Below are 17500 nucleotides of genomic sequence, written 5' to 3' on the forward strand. Positions count from 1 at the left end.
CACTGAAGTTTAACTTTGACTGAGAAGACGTTTGATTTACTCACCTGGAGATTCGACGGTTTCTGAAAAACAAATGAGGACAGAAGTTAGAGAATAAAGATCAAACCTGAGCACCTCACCACCTCACACCATCCACACAGAGAATCTATAATCTATAATCTATAACCTGTAACCTGTAACCTGTAATCTGTAATCCGTAATCTATAACCTGTAATCTGTAATCTGTAATCTATAATCTATAATCAATAATCTGTGATCTATAATCTATCTAGGAATCATTTCTAACTGATCCATAATCACTGACTGCTCTATCATCATATTCATACACAGTTATGTGTAGTATGAATCGTGCAGCATTAAAGTAGTATTATTGAAGCTGGTTTAAGTCTCAGTAAATATCAAGAGTATAAATATTCATATAATATATTAGTAGCTGTAGTCTTATGTTACAAGGATATTAAAAGTATCGTACTGAAAGGGCCCTATTTAGGAAGCGGAAGGCGCACAGTCTAAAGCGCATGGCGCTAAGTCACTTAGGGCGTGTCTGACGCACTTTTCCTTGTCACACGGCGCATGTCAGTAGTACTATCAGTCATAGTATCAGTCATAGTATCAGTCGTAGGATCTGTCGTAGGATCAGTCGTAGTATCTGTCGTAGTATCTGTCGTAGTATCTGTCGTTGTGTCAGTTGTTGTATCAGTCGTAGTATCTGTCAAGGTATCAGTAGTACTTTCTCACCCTCTGACACCTGAGTGAGCTCCAGGTGTCGGCCTCTCTCTCCTCACACTCATCCTGACGCTCGCTTGCTCCTCCACACTGAAATACAGCAGACATGACCTGTTATTACACAAGAAGTGCACACCTGTAAAGCTGTCCAATCACAGTCCCGGAACCCCCAAGCATCATGGAACACAGTGAGGAGGTGTGCTGTGTGTCAGTGACCAGCAGAGTCACTGACACATGTCATATTTTCATATTATTTCATTTAATTCTTTATTATCAATGTATTCTGCGTGCTCTTTCATGAATATGTTATAATTGTGTTCTTGTGTGTGTCGTAAATATTGTGTTGGATCTGAACTAACCACAAAAAACAACTTAGTTATACAATAAATCTCCAGTCTCCAACCGATCCAGGCAGCAGCAGCGCAGTAGCTCCTGTTCTATCAGGTTAAATCAGTGTTTTTCTGAATGGAGTCTGGTGTGTGTGCAGAGAGCGATGTAACGTCTGTTTGTGGTTAAAACAATCATCTTCCTCTGTAACAAAAAGGTCTATCTCTGTAGGGATCCTTTCTGTCATGTTGTCAGACCCATATGTTGTGTTCGAAATGCCATACTATACTAGCAGTACGTACTGATTTGGCCAAAATGTAGAATGTAGTACATACTACATACCACCGCCGAAAGCAGTATGCAGTATATAGTACGTAGTATGTGGTATGTGGAATGGCATTTCGAACACAGCCATGGTCTTCTCTGTAGTAGTTTAATACTGTAGTTTTCCTTCAGGTTCAGGCTGTAGATACTCACACTTTACGAGCTTTCTGCCTGCAGACGAGCAGAGTGGTGACAGCGACCATCATGGCGATGAGGAACATGCCGGCACTGACGCCCTCAATCACACCGCTCAGAGGCTCTGCAGGACCAAACACACTGCTGTCAGAACATTCAGACACGATGATATGATGATAGGCTTTGATCATACCTCAAGAGGTTTCACCAGATCACACCTTCAGTCCACAGCACAGGGCAGAAACTCACCATGAAGGAAACTCTGTTCTCTCTAGACATGTTTATACGATAAATTAACAGAATTATGGGTGATGTATAAACACGTTGTATGTGTAAAATATCTGTTCAGGATCAACATGTGACTGTTTCAGGTCTGGGATCAGGCTGTTTCTTTTCGTTCTGAGTTTTGTGAAGGTTAAACATTCATCAATGGCAGGTGCTGCAAACCGAGTCAGGCTTTAAACAAGAATGCTAACGTTACATACATAAAATATAAAATCATCTCCTCCTCCAGTCAAAGTTATTTTCAAATATTTGTTGCCTGAACAGAGAGAGATATATTTCTCTCACCTGCTTCAGTGACCACGGGCAGCGACAGGAACGTGTCTGTGAACAGCGGAGAGCTGTCAGTCAATTTGTTTCTCTTCTCGTCAAACAGCTGAGTGAAGGCTCGAACACTGAGCCTGCAGACACAAACACAGGGCATACAAAACTCAACTGTAATGATCCTGAATCAACATGAGTCAAACTACAAAAATGTGGTTGAGTTAAATGTTCTCCTTTAAGTGTTTCCATCATATTTAACCCTTTAAAAGCGGGGGTTGTATAGAGTAATATAGTTCACAACAGAACAAAGTTACAATTAACTCAGAGCCTCAGTGGTTCTGTCACAATGACTTAGTGTCTGTGTCTTCAGTACCTGTAGGCCGTTTTGGGTTTTAGTGGTCCATCACAGAACTGGTCCAGCTCCCTGCTGGTCTCTGTGTTCTGGTCTCTGCGGTCACAGGAGCCTCCCAGTAAGTCCATCCCCGTCCCCACACTCATCTCAAAGGCGGAGGAGCTGCTGTCGGGGCCCTCGGTGCAGCGACTGGGAAAGAAACTGGTCTGGTAGGATCTAATGGAGCTGTTGGATTTATAGTCCAGGTAGGAGGGAAGAGGGTGCTGCTGCTGTGGCTGCTCATCATCCACACCTTCAATAATTATAACAGAAGCACAGAGACGGTCTATAATAGAGGAGATACAAGCTCAAAGAGACGCTTAACCAATGGGATAATGCTGCTGTGGTTATATCACTGTGACATTGGTACCTTCAGACTCTGTTACCACCACAGTGAAGAACCTGACGGCTCCGTTGACATCACTGAACCAGCTGCAGTTAAATGTGAAGAAGATGGAAGACTTGGTGACCACAGCTGACCTGTCGCTGACCCGAGTAATGAGGGGGGGCACTGGAGGACCTGCAGGCGACACAACAGGATATATGGAATGTATACTTTAATTCTGAAAACGCCTTAAACTTCAGTGGGCAGGATGAGGAGAGGAGATCAGAGTAAAATTAACCTCAGACATGAGTCCTGACTTCAACCTGCCAGACTTATCCTGTCATTTCTGTCCTGATGCATGAATACATGTGAACTGTATGGTCGTTCATGGTGACCTGATGCATGAGGACATGTGAACCTCATGTTAGTTCATGGTGACCTGATGCATGAGGACATGTGAACCTCATGTTAGATCATGGTGACCTGATGCATGAGGACATGTGAACCTCATGTTAGATCATGGTGACCTGATGCATGAATACATGTGAACCTCATGTTAGATCATGGTGACCTGATGCATGAATACATGTGAACCTCATGGTCGATCATGGTGACCTGATGCATGAGGACATGTGAACTGTATGGTCGTTCATGGTGACCTGATGCATGAGGACATGTGAACCTCATGGTGGATCATGGTGACCTGATGCATGAGGACATGTGAACCTCACGTTAGATCATGGTAACCTGATGCATGAGGACATGTGAACCTCATGTTAGATCATGGTGACCTGATGCATGAGGACATGTGAACCTCATGGTGGATCATGGTAACCTGATGCATGTGAACCTCATGTTAGATCATGGTGACCTGATGCATGAGGACATGTGAACCTCATGTTAGATCATGGTGACCTGATGCATGAATACATGTGAACCTCATGGTCGATCATGGTGACCTGATGCATGTGAACCTCATGTTAGATCATGGTGACCTGATGCATGAGGACATGTGAACCTCGTGGTCGATCATGGTGACCTGATGCATGAGGACATGTGAACCTCATGGTCGATCATGGTGACCTGATGCATGTGAACCTCATGTTAGATCATGGTGACCTGATGCATGTGAACCTCATGTTAGATCATGGTGACCTGATGCATGAGGACATGTGAACCTCATGGTCGATCATGGTGACCTGATGCATGAGGACATGTGAACCTCATGGTCGATCATGGTGACCTGATGCATGAGGACATGTGAACCTCATGGTCGATCATGGTGACCTGATGCATGTGAACCTCATGTTAGATCATGGTGACCTGATGCATGTGAACCTCATGTTAGATCATGGTGACCTGATGCATGAGGACATGTGAACCTCATGGTCGTTCATGGTGACCTGATGCATGAGGACATGTGAACCTCATGGTCGATCATGGTGACCTGATGCATGAGGACATGTGAACCTCATGGTGGATCATGGTAACCTGATGCATGAGGACATGTGAACCTCATGGTGGATCATGGTGACCTGATGCATGAGGACATGTGAACCTCATGGTCGATCATGGTGACCTGATGCATGAGGACATGTGAACTGTATGGTCGTTCATGGTGACCTGAAGCATGAGGACATGTGAACCTCATGGTGGATCATGGTAACCTGATGCATGAGGACATGTGAACCTCATGGTGGATCATGGTGACCTGATGCATGAGGACATGTGAACCTCATGGTGGATCATGGTGACCTGATGCATGAGGACATGTGAACCTCATGGTGGATTATGGTAACCTGATGCATGAATATATGTGAACCTCATGGTGGATCATGGTGACCTGATGCATGAGGACATGTGAACCTCATGGTGGATCATGGTGACCTGATGCATGAGGACATGTGAACCTCATGGTGGATCATGGTGACCTGATGCATGAGGACATGTGAACCTCATGGTGGATCATGGTAACCTGATGCATGAGGACATGTGAACCTCATGTTAGATCATGGTAACCTGATGCATGAGGACATGTGAACCTCATGGTGGATCATGGTGACCTGATGCATGAGGACATGTGAACCTCAAGGTCGATCATGGTAACCTGATGCATGAGGACATGTGAACCTCATGTTAGATCATGGTAACCTGATGCATGAGGACATGTGAACCTCATGTTAGATCATGGTAACCTGATACATGAGGACATGTGAACCTCATGGTCGATCATGGTGACCTGATGCATGAGGACATGTGAACCTCATGGTCGATCATGGTGACCTGATGCATGAGGACATGTGAACGTCATGGTCGATCATGGTGACCTGATGCATGAGTACATGCAAACCTCATGGTCGATCATGGTGATCTGATGCATGAGGACATGTGAACCTCATGGTCGATTATGGTAACCTGATGCATGAGGACATGTGAACCTCATGGTCGATCATGGTGACCTGATGCATCAATCAATCAATCAATCAAATTTTATTTGTATAGCGCCAAATCATAACCAGGGTTATCTCGAGACACTTTACAGAAAGAGCAGGTCTAGACCGACTCTTTGTTAAGTTATTTAAAGAGAGGCCCAACATGAATCCACCATGAGTAGCACTTAGCAATTCGGCACATTGGCAGAAAAACTTCCTTTTAACAGGCAGAAACCTCGAGCAGAACCAGACTCATGTTGAACAGCCATCTGAAGAGACTGGATGGGCCGAAAATGGGATAGAAGGAGATGCAGGATAGAGACAGGCAAAGAGAGCAACAACAACATATGTTCTTGTTACCACAACAACATATGTCCTTGTTACATGAACAACAACAGACACATACTTATGGTTACAATGCCAATAATAGTGGTAGACTAGGGTGAAGATTGGCCAAATAAATAAATAAATAAATTAGTGAGAGAAGCAGAGTAATGATAAAGGCTGAGGTAATCGTAATTGTAACAGTTGAAGTCAACAGGTCTACTATTAGCATTAGCAGCAACAATAATGATACTATGGGGAAGGCTGATGTTAGTAGTTGTTGCAGTCGAGCAGGTCCACAGCAGCAGGTGGTCTGCAGCAACGATCCTCAGGAACCTTCAAGACAAGGGAGCACAAGAACTCCCGGGAAGATATGTGGTTAGTAATGTTAATGGGACCAGAAGATACAGAGTTAATGAGCTGCATTAATATGACAGATAGAGAGAGAGAGAGAGTCAGAGAGAGAGGAAGAGAGAGAGAGAGAGAGAGAGAGAGAGAGAGAAGCTTGGTGTGTCAGATCCCCCCGGCAGTCTAAACCTATAGCAGCATAACTCTGGGCTGGTCCCAGCCTGAGCCAGGCCTAACTATAAGCTTTATCAAAGAGGAAAGTTTGAACTCTTAAAAGAAGAGAGGGTGTCTGCCTCCCGGACCTTGACTGGTAGATTGTTCCAGAGGAGGGGGGCCTGGTAATTGAAGGCTCTACCTCCAACACTACTCTTAGAGACTTTAGGTACCACAAGCAGGCCTGCATCCTGGGAGCGCAATGTTCTAGAGGGGTAATATGGCACTATGAGCTCTTTAAGATATGATGGTGCCGTACCATTAAGAGCTTTGTAAGTAAGAAGAAGGATTTTAAATTCAATTCCAGATTTTACAGGAAGCCAGTGCAGAGAGGCTAATACAGCAGAGATGTGACCTCTCTTCCTAGTTCTTGTCAGCACACGTGCTGCAGCATTTTGTACCAGCTGCAGATTTTTTAGTGACTTATTAGAGCAGCCTGATAGTAACGAGTTACAATAATCCAACCTGGAAGTAACGAATGCATGGACGAGTTTTTCTGCATCGTGTTGAGACAAGATGCGTCTGATGTTTGTTGTGAAGGTGAAAGAAGGCTGTCCTTGATATTTGTTTTATGTGGGAGATGAAGGACATATCCTGATCAAACAGAACTCCCAGATTCCTAACAGTAGTGCTGGATGCCAGGCTGATGCCATCTAGGGCAGCTATATCATTAGAGAAAGAGTCTCTAAGGTGTTTTGGGCCGAGCACAATAACTTCAGTTTGTCTGAATTAAGTAGCAGAAAGTTTCTAGTCATCCAGATCTTTATGTCCTTAAGGCATGCTTCTAGTTTAGATAGCTGATTGGTTTCGTCTGGCTTCATTGATAAGTATAATTGAGTATCATCTGCATAACAATGAAAATTAATGGAGTGTTTCCTCATGATATTACCCAGAGGAAGCATATATAAGGTAAAAAGAATCGGTCCGAGCACAGAACCTTGTGGAACTCCATGACTAACTTTGGTGTGCATAGAGGACACATCATGAACATTAACAAACTGAGATCGATCTGATAGATAAGATTTAAACCAACTTAATGCAGATCCTGTAATGAACATTAGCTGTTCTAGTCTCTGTAACAGGATGTGATGGTCTATCGTGTCGAAAGCGGCACTAAGATCTAACAGGACGAGTACAGAGAGAAGTCCTCTGTCTGAAGCAGGAAGTAGATCATTTGAAACTCTCAGTGCTGTCTCAGTGCTGTGGTGGACTCTAAATCCTGACTGAAAGTCCTCAAATAAACTGTTGTTATGAAGAAAGTCACATAATTGATTAGCGACTGCTTTCTCAAGGATCTTTGAGATAAAAGGAAGGTTAGATATAGGTCTATAGTTAGCTAAGGTGCCTGAATCATGGGTAGGCTTTTTAAGAAGTGGCTTAATTACAGCTAGTTTAAAAGGCTGGGGTACATAGCCCGTCGATAAAGACATATTGATCATATCTAGTAAAGAAGTGCTGATTGAGGGAAAGACTTCCTGAAGCAGCTTGGTTGGAATCGGGTCTAAAAGACAGGTTGATGGTTTAGACGAAGATATCAGAGAATTTAGCTCAGGAAGGTCAATTGGAGAAAAACAGTGTAAACATCAGGTTTTTGAGCAGCTTCCAAAGATACATCTGCACCAGGTAACGGCAGGAGGTTACAGAGTCTCTAATCTTTTTGTCCTTAAAGAAGCTCATGAAATCATCACTGCTGAGGCCTATAGGAATACTTGGCTCAGTGGAGCTGTGACTCTCTGTCAGCCTGGCTACAGTGCTGAAAAGGTACCTGGGATTGTTTTTATGTTCTTCTATGAGGGAGGAGTAGTAGACACCTCGAGCATGCCGTAGGGCCTTCCTGTATTTATTAAGACTATTTTGCCAGAGTAAACGAGGCTCTTCTGTTTTGGTGGATCGCCACATTCTTTCAAATTTACGCGACATTTGCTTCAAGTTACGAGTTTCTGAGTCATACCATGGAGCTAGCCTCTGTCGTTTAATAATCTTCTTTTTTAAGGGGGCAATCGAGTCTAGAGTACTTCTCAGCAAACCTGCAGGACTATCAACAAACTGATCAAGCTGAGAGGGACTAACATTAGCATCAGAGCTTTCTGTAGTAAACAGAACAAGGTGGAGGGTGTGGTTAAAGCGGTGAGTAGGCTGGTTTACACTTTGAGTGAAACCAATAGAGTCCAAAAGGGACATAAATGCCATGCTAAGACTATCATTATCAACATCTACATGAATATTGAAGTCCCCTACAATAATTATTTGATCTGAACTCAGGACTAAATCTGATAAAAACTCTGAGAATTCAGTTAGAAAATCAGAGTATGCGCCAGGAGGGCGGTATACTATCACAAATAAAACAGGCTGTAAAGGTTTACACGCTGGGTGTGAAAAACTCAGAACAAGGCTTTCAAAAGAGCTGAAACTAAGTTTGGGTCGAGGGTTGATTAGAAGACTAGAACTGAAGATAGCTGCCACTCCACCACCTCGACCAGTGTCTCGAGGAATATGAGTATTAAGATGACTGGGAGGAGTGGATTCATTTAAGCTGACATATTCTTCCTGACACAGCCAAGTCTCAGTTAAAGAGAGTAAATCAATATGATCATCTGATATCAGATCGTTCACTAATAGAGCTTTAGATGACAGGGATCTGATATTTAACACACCACATTTAATTCTCATATTTTTTGGCATAACTTTGGTTGTTGTTTTAATTTTTATTAAATTTTTTTGATTTACTCCTTTTTTATTTGAGTTTGAATTAACTGTAATAAAAGGCCTGGGTTGGGGGGCAGACACAGTCTCTATAACATGAACATTGTGGCTGGGAAACTGCTCACAGGGAAGCTCAGAGGAGTGTGTAGGACTACAGCTCTGCCTCCTGGTCTCAACTCTGGTTTGTCAGGTTTTACGACTAACAAACTTAGCCATATTACGAGACAAAAGAGCTGCACCATCCAAAGTGGGATGAATGCCGTCTCTTCCGATAAGACCAGGCTTTCCCCAGAATGTCTGCCAGTTATCTATGAAGCCCACATCGTTTGCTGGGCACCACCTCGACAGCCACCTCAACCTCGACAGTCATCAATCATGGTAACCTGATGCATGAGGACATGTGAACCTCATGGTGGATCATGGTAACCTGATGCATGAGGACATGTGAACCTCATGGTGGATCATGGTAACCTGATGCATGAGGACATGTGAACCTCATGGTCGATCATGGTGACCTGATGCATGAGGACATGTGAACCTCATGGTCGATCATGGTAACCTGATGCATGAGGACATGTGAACCTCATGGTGGATCATGGTAACCTGATGCATGAGGACATGTGAACCTCATGGTCGATCATGGTAACCTGATGCATGAGGACATGTGAACCTCAAGGTCGATCATGGTAACCTGATGCATGAGGACATGTGAACCTCAAGGTCGATCATGGTAACCTGATGCATGAGGACATGTGAACCTCATGGTGGATCATGGTAACCTGATGCATGAGGACATGTGAACCTCATGGTGGATCATGGTGACCTGATGCATGAGGACATGTGAACCTCATGGTGGATTATGGTGGCCTGATGCATGAATATATGTGAACCTCATGGTGGATCATGGTAACCTGATGCATGAGGACATGTGAACCTCATGGTGGATCATGGTAACCTGATGCATGAGGACATGTGAACCTCATGGTGGATTATGGTAACCTGATGCATGAGGACATGTGAACCTCAAGGTCGATCATGGTAACCTGATGCATGAGGACATGTGAACCTCAAGGTCGATCATGGTAACCTGATGCATGAGGACATGTGAACCTCATGGTGGATCATGGTAACCTGATGCATGAGGACATGTGAACCTCATGATGGATTATGGTGGCCTGATGCATGAATATATGTGAACCTCATGGTGGATCATGGTAACCTGATGCATGAGGACATGTGAACCTCATGATGGATTATGGTGGCCTGATGCATGAGGACATGTGAACCTCATGGTGGATCATGGTGACCTGATGCATGAGGACATGTGAACCTCATGGTGGATTATGGTGGCCTGATGCATGAATATATGTGAACCTCATGGTGGATCATGGTAACCTGATGCATGAGGACATGTGAATCTTACGGTCGATCATGGTGACAACACTGTCCTGAGCCTCCTCGCTGGTCATCCCATCTGAGATGACCTTCACAGAGACAATGTAGTGTTTGTGGGGTTCCAGCTGGGTTATGAGGTAACTGGTGGAGTCTTGGCCAGTGCGTCGGGAGTAGACCAGGGTCTGGGAGTCCTGGTGGAGACATTCAATGGTGTAGGAGTCATAGTCGGCCTCCGGGGGCCCCCAGGAGCAGGAGATGGAGGTGGAGCTCTGAGGACGACAGTGGAGGCCATGGACTCGTTCCGGCTCTATAGGAAGACACAACAACATTAACTGTGGTCAGATGTTTTCTATATACACACCAGAACTTCAGTGGGTTTTAATAACACAAATGTATCCTCCTGTATTGACAGTTATTTAATTGGAGCTGCTGCCACCTACTGGTTCGGATGCTCTTGTGGATGGGTGTGCTGAGGCTGGGTGTGGCCTCAGGCTCTGTGGCCCCACTGATGGTGCGGAGGCTGAAGGTGTACTGTCGTCCGGGAAACATCCCTCTCAGGATGCGGCTGCCGGAGGTGCGGCTGTGGTACGGGTTGATGACGGACAGCCGGTCCTGAGGAGTCCACTGCAGGTCAAAGTCGTCATAGTCAGAGTCAACAGGGCCGCTCCAGGTGATCTCCAGGGAGGTGTTGGTGACCCCCCTGAAGAGGAAGGAGGTGGGTGGTCTGGGAGCTGAGAGAGGAAGTAAACAGTAAAAACCAGTTTTTAGAAATCAATCAATCAAATTGTATTTGTATAGCACCAAATCACAACCAAAGTTATCTCAAGACATTTTAAAAACAGAGCAGGTCTAGATCGTACTCTCTGTTATTTAGTGAGAGACCCAACATGAATCACCATGAGTAGCACTTAGCAACATTCGGCACATTGGCAGAAAAACCTTTTTTTAACAGACAGAAACCTCGAGCAGAACCAGACTCATGTTGAACACAGACTGGATGGGCCGAAAAATGGGATAGAAGGCGATGCAGGATAGAGTAAGGCAAAGAGAGCAACAGTGTATACAATGTATGTTCTTGTAACAACAACAACATATGTCCTGCTACATCATACTTATGGTTATGATGCCAATAATAGTGGTACACAAGTGTAAAGATTAGCAAGAACAGCATAGTCATGAAGACATAGCAAGAGAAGCATAGTAATGCTAGAAATGCTTTCTCTGTTTAGTATCAGAAACATTGAAATGATGGAAGTCTCACCGGTCCTGCCCAGTGTGCTGGCTCTGTTGCACAGCTCGCCGCTCAGACTCAGCACCTCGGCTTGGTACAGGCGACCCGGGACTAGGTCTGAGAAAACGAACTGGGTGACCTCTGACTCCAGCTGCTGTATGGCCTGCAGGGAGCCGTCAGCTTTGTAAAGATTCAGCAGGTAGCCGCTCAGATCCCCGCTGCCCTGATCCCAGTTCACCCACAGAACATCAGACTGGTTCCCACTTTGAGCACTCAGAGACGTCACGGCTGCTGGGACTGAAGACAAGACAGGAGGAAGGTTTTAATCAGGTCAGTCCAAACTGTGGAAATACTGCCACACACTGTAAATATCATGTTCACACATGTAACATGCTTGAAAATACATTAATCAATCAGTGCCTTTGTTGTTTTTGTGTATTGAGATGTCATTACTTTGAGTAAGTTCAAATCCCACTGCCCCCCCCCCCCCCCCCCCCTCCCCTCACCTGTCCTGGCCCAGATAGAGGACTGGTTGGTACGCTCCCCGCTGTGCGTCACCACCACCAGCCTGTATGGAGCTCCAGGTGTGAGGCCCTGGAAGGACACCTGCTGACTGCTGGACTGGCCGCGTCGTGTCTCCTGCAGAGAGTCGTCACTTTTGTACAAGAAGATCTCGTAGAGGTCAAACTCTCCGTCAGGTGGAGACCAGTGAAAGGACAGACAGGTGGTGGTGTTGGTTTTAATGGTGAGATCAGTGACAGCTGCAGGACCTGACAGAAGAACATTACTCTGTTCTTTATTGAATCATTCAGAGAGAGAAACTTCAGACTGATGGTCTCAGGTGATGGTCTCCGTACATAACCAAATTTTTTATGAATCTTTTAAATATTTACCAATTTGAATTTCCTATTTTTCTTAGAATAAAGCACCAAATACAATCTGAGTTGGTAACAAGAAGTCTTACGTGTCCGAGCCTCAGTGCTGATCCCCGGGCTGTGGACCCCCCCACTGGTGGTCTGGACCAGGACTCGGTACCTCTTTCCAGGGGCAAGGTCGTCAAACCTGAAGTGGGTGTGTCCGGAGGGCTGAGAGGAGTTGGTGAGCAGACTCCCTCTATCGTCCAGGAGCTGCAGGACGTAACCATCAGACACTCCCAGAGCCTCCTGCCAGCTCACCTGCAGGCTGCAGGTGGAGAGAAGGTCCTCCACCTTCAGCCCCGTCACTGCTGAGGGCACTGAACACACCATCATGAAGATAAAATCATCTGTATAAACTTCATGAATATTATACTGATATGAATAATACGAGTACCTGTGCGCCCTGAGGCCGTGCTGTTGTTCTGCAGCTCCCCGCTCACAGACTGCACCATCATGTCGTACGTCTGTCCGGGCTGCAGGGAGCCGAATGTCACCTCGTTCTGCTGTTTGATGACAAGCCGCATATCCAGCTGTCGACTCTGCCTGAACAGAAAAACAGAGTACCCGTCCACATCGCCCTGGCCGGGCATCCAGCTCACCTTCAGACTGCTGCTGTCCCCGCTGTTACTGACCTGGATGTTCTTCACTTTACTGGGAACTGAGGAGGAGGAGGCACATTAAACACAGCAGCTTCATCTGTGATAAAAGAGCTCTTTAAGGGTTCTGTATCTGCAAAGAACTCAATATTCTGATGTTCAATCTGACCTGTGCGGCCCTCGATGAACTGGGCCCTCTGGTTGGGGCCGCTGAAAGTGGAGACCAGGATCTTGTAGAGGCGCCCAGGTGTGAGTGAGGACAGGACGCACTCTTCCACGCCGCTGCCCAGCGTGACGGGAGGAAACACCTTCATGTCGTTAAACAGCAGCTGCACCTCATAGTGATCCACGTCACCCGGAGCCGCTGACCAGGTCACCCGCAGGTCCTCTGTACCACGACCTGACAGGACCAGGGATCGAACCGCTGCCGGGACTACAGGACGGACAGAGAGGACAGACAGGAGAGGATGGTTAAATCTGTTTAGATGTGAAAATGCATTTTGTTTTCATGACTGACATATTGACATAAATCACTGCACTGTGAGGCACAGGTGAGAGATGAGAGGGTTATTTTACTTTGAATTCTGAGAATAAAGCTGAATTTTCACTGATAGTTTTAATATTGAAATTTAATCTGTTAAACTGTTAAATAAAACAAAAAGTTCTGCTGACATATTGAAATTTAATCTGTTAAACTGTTAAATAAAACAAAAAGTTCTGCTGACAATTAAGGGTTTGTGTCAGAGGGGTCAGAGGTCACTCACAGGTCCTGCCGTGGGTGGAGGCGCTGGTCTCGTACTTCCCGCTGCGTGTGCTGACGAGCACGGTGTAGAGTCTGCCAGGCAGCAGGCCGTGGAACACACACTCGCTCTGTGTTTTCAGGACCGTCTGATTCTGCAGGAACACGTTGTTGTGTTTGATGAACACCTGGTACAGGTCCACGTCACCTGCAGCAGGACGCCAGTACACCTTCAGGTAGTCATCCCGTGCAGAGTGTATCGCTGTCGGGCTCTGCACCGGAGACGGCTCTGAGAGAGGGAGGAGTCAAATTAACAGAATGAATGAATGAGTGAGTGATTAAGTGAACATAAGAGGTATTATCAGTGTGTCTTGCAGTCAGAGGGGGCTGCACATACGTGTTCTCTCCTTGACATAGGTGTGGTTGAATGAATGAATGAATGAATCTCACGTGTTCTCTCCTGGACGTAGGTGTAGTTGAATGAATGAATGAATGAATCTCACGTGTTCTCTCCTGGACGTAGGTGTGGTTGAATGAATGAATGAATCTCACGTGTTCTCTCCTGGACGTAGGTGTGGTTGAATGAATGAATGAATGAATCTCACGTGTTCTCTCCTGGACGTAGGTGTGGTTGAATGAATGAATGAATCTCACGTGTTCTCTCCTGGACGTAGGTGTGGTTGAATGAATGAATGAATGAATCTCATGTGTTCTCTCCTGGACGTAGGTGTGGTTGAATGAATGAATGAATGAATCTCATGTGTTCTCTCCTGGACGTAGGTGTGGTTGAATGAATGAATCTCATGTGTTCTCTCCTGGACGTAGGTGTGGTTGAATGAATGAATGAATCTCACGTGTTCTCTCCTGGACGTAGGTGTGGTTAAATGAATGAATGAATCTCACGTGTTCTCTCCTGGACGTAGGTGTGGTTGAATGAATGAATGAATGAATCTCACGTGTTCTCTCCTGGACGTAGGTGTGGTTGAATGAATGAATGAATGAATCTCACGTGTTCTCTCCTGGACGTAGGTGTAGTTGAATGAATAAATGAATGAATCTCACGTGTTCTCTCCTGGACGTAGGTGTGGTTGAATGAATGAATGAATGAATCTCACGTGTTCTCTCCTGGACGTAGGTGTGGTTGAATGAATGAATGAATGAATCTCACGTGTTCTCTCCTGGACGTAGGTGTGGTTGAATGAATGAATGAATCTCACGTGTTCTCTCCTGGACGTAGGTGTGGTTGAATGAATGAATGAATGAATCTCACGTGTTCTCTCCTGGACGTAGGTGTGGTTGAATGAATGAATGAATCTCATGTGTTCTCTCCTGGACGTAGGTGTGGTTGAATGAATGAATGAATCTCACGTGTTCTCTCCTGGACGTAGGTGTGGTTAAATGAATGAATGAATGAATCTCACGTGTTCTCTCCTGGACGTAGGTGTGGTTGAATGAATGAATGAATGAATCTCATGTGTTCTCTCCTGGACGTAGGTGTGGTTGAATGAATGAATGAATGAATCTCACGTGTTCTCTCCTGGACGTAGGTGTGGTTGAATGAATGAATGAATCTCACGTGTTCTCTCCTGGACGTAGGTGTGGTTGAATGAATGAATGAATGAATCTCATGTGTTCTCTCCTGGACGTAGGTGTGGTTAAATGAATGAATGAATCTCACGTGTTCTCTCCTGGACGTAGGTGTGGTTAAATGAATGAATGAATCTCACGTGTTCTCTCCTGGACGTAGGTGTGGTTGAATGAATGAATGAATGAATCTCACGTGTTCTCTCCTGGACGTAGGTGTGGTTGAATGAATGAATGAATGAATCTCATGTGTTCTCTCCTGGACGTAGGTGTGGTTGAATGAATGAAAGAATGAATCTCATGTGTTCTCTCCTGGACGTAGGTGTGGTTGAATGAATGAATCTCATGTGTTCTCTCCTGGACGTAGGTGTGGTTGAATGAATGAATGAATCTCACGTGTTCTCTCCTGGACGTAGGTGTGGTTAAATGAATGAATGAATCTCACGTGTTCTCTCCTGGACGTAGGTGTGGTTGAATGAATGAATGAATGAATCTCACGTGTTCTCTCCTGGACGTAGGTGTGGTTGAATGAATGAATGAATGAATCTCACGTGTTCTCTCCTGGACGTAGGTGTGGTTGAATGAATGAATGAATCTCACGTGTTCTCTCCTGGACGTAGGTGTGGTTGAATGAATGAATGAATGAATCTCACGTGTTCTCTCCTGGACGTAGGTGTGGTTGAATGAATGAATGAATGAATCTCACGTGTTCTCTCCTGGACGTAGGTGTGGTTGAATGAATGAATGAATCTCACGTGTTCTCTCCTGGACGTAGGTGTGGTTGAATGAATGAATGAATGAATCTCACGTGTTCTCTCCTGGACGTAGGTGTGGTTGAATGAATGAATGAATGAATCTCACGTGTTCTCTCCTGGACGTAGGTGTGGTTGAATGAATGAATGAATGAATCTCACGTGTTCTCTCCTGGACGTAGGTGTGGTTGAATGAATGAATGAATGAATGAATCTCACGTGTTCTCTCCTGGACGTAGGTGTGGTTGAATGAATGAATGAATGAATCTCACGTGTTCTCTCCTGGACGTAGGTGTGGTTGAATGAATGAATGAATCTCACGTGTTCTCTCCTGGACGTAGGTGTGGTTAAATGAATGAATGAATGAATCTCATGTGTTCTCTCCTGGACGTAGGTGTGGTTGAATGAATGAATGAATGAATCTCACGTGTTCTCTCCTGGACGTAGGTGTGGTTGAATGAATGAATGAATCTCACGTGTTCTCTCCTGGACGTAGGTGTGGTTGAATGAATGAATGAATGAATCTCACGTGTTCTCTCCTGGACGTAGGTGTGGTTAAATGAATGAATGAATGAATCTCATGTGTTCTCTCCTGGACGTAGGTGTGGTTGAATGAATGAATGAATGAATCTCACGTGTTCTCTCCTGGACGTAGGTGTGGTTGAATGAATGAATGAATCTCATGTGTTCTCTCCTGGACGTAGGTGTGGTTGAATGAATGAATGAATGAATCTCACGTGTTCTCTCCTGGACGTAGGTGTGGTTGAATGAATGAATGAATCTCACGTGTTCTCTCCTGGACGTAGGTGTGGTTAAATGAATGAATGAATCTCACGTGTTCTCTCCTGGACGTAGGTGTGGTTGAATGAATGAATGAATGAATCTCACGTGTTCTCTCCTGGACGTAGGTGTGGTTGAATGAATGAATGAATGAATCTCACGTGTTCTCTCCTGGACGTAGGTGTGGTTGAATGAATGAATGAATGAATCTCACGTGTTCTCTCCTGGACGTAGGTGTGGTTGAGGGCTGAGCCGCTGCGGGAGCTGATGGAGATGTTGTAGAGGCGTCCGGACACCAGAGAGTTGAAGACACACTCAGGACTGGATTTAGAGACGGAGACAGAGTGGAGCGTCTTATCGCTGTCGCTCAGCGTCACCAGGTAACCGTCCACCTCACCTGCAGCCGGACGCCATGACACGCTTAGGAAGTCTGTCCGCCCGTTGTTACTGACCGTCACCTCCCCCACTGCACCAGGGACTGAGGGGAGGGAAACAGCTAGCTTAGCTTAGCATATAAGACTGGTAACAGATCAGACTATTAAACCTAGAGGCTTTATGCTTCTCTTTGAAAGTCTCATCCGTTGTTTGAAAAAAAGCTAAAAAAAAAAAGAAAAAGATTGGAAACAAAAAATGAATAGTGGGATGATTAAACTATTAGTATGTCAACCTGCTATAAAAAATACAAGATGGTTAAAGGGAAATAAGATAAATA

At 45.1% G+C, this 17500-nt stretch overlaps 1 protein-coding gene across 2 annotated transcripts in view; it reads right to left on the minus strand.

The window, feature by feature from the left end:
- The window catches only part of LOC138613578 (receptor-type tyrosine-protein phosphatase beta-like), a 42652-nt gene that overhangs the window by 7712 nt on the left and 17440 nt on the right, over positions 1-17500 (minus strand). For both annotated transcript variants that reach the window (XM_069687287.1, XM_069687288.1), the window contains 15 exons: positions 17003-17266; positions 13698-13961; positions 13103-13366; positions 12732-12995; positions 12385-12654; positions 11927-12190; positions 11451-11717; positions 10630-10920; positions 10218-10496; positions 2820-2969; positions 2432-2702; positions 2083-2195; positions 1531-1636; positions 739-816; positions 45-62 (listed from right to left, as the gene is read on the minus strand). In XM_069687287.1, coding sequence (XP_069543388.1) covers positions 45-62; positions 739-816; positions 1531-1636; positions 2083-2195; positions 2432-2702; positions 2820-2969; positions 10218-10496; positions 10630-10920; positions 11451-11717; positions 11927-12190; positions 12385-12654; positions 12732-12995; positions 13103-13366; positions 13698-13961; positions 17003-17266 — 3163 coding nt within the window. The remainder of the gene's footprint in view (positions 1-44; positions 63-738; positions 817-1530; positions 1637-2082; positions 2196-2431; positions 2703-2819; positions 2970-10217; positions 10497-10629; positions 10921-11450; positions 11718-11926; positions 12191-12384; positions 12655-12731; positions 12996-13102; positions 13367-13697; positions 13962-17002; positions 17267-17500) is intronic.

Source organism: Semicossyphus pulcher, unplaced genomic scaffold (assembly GCF_022749685.1).
Source record: "Semicossyphus pulcher isolate SPU_LCO1_2020_fin unplaced genomic scaffold, fSemPul1.0.p SCAF_8, whole genome shotgun sequence".
NCBI lineage: Eukaryota > Metazoa > Chordata > Actinopteri > Labriformes > Labridae > Semicossyphus > Semicossyphus pulcher.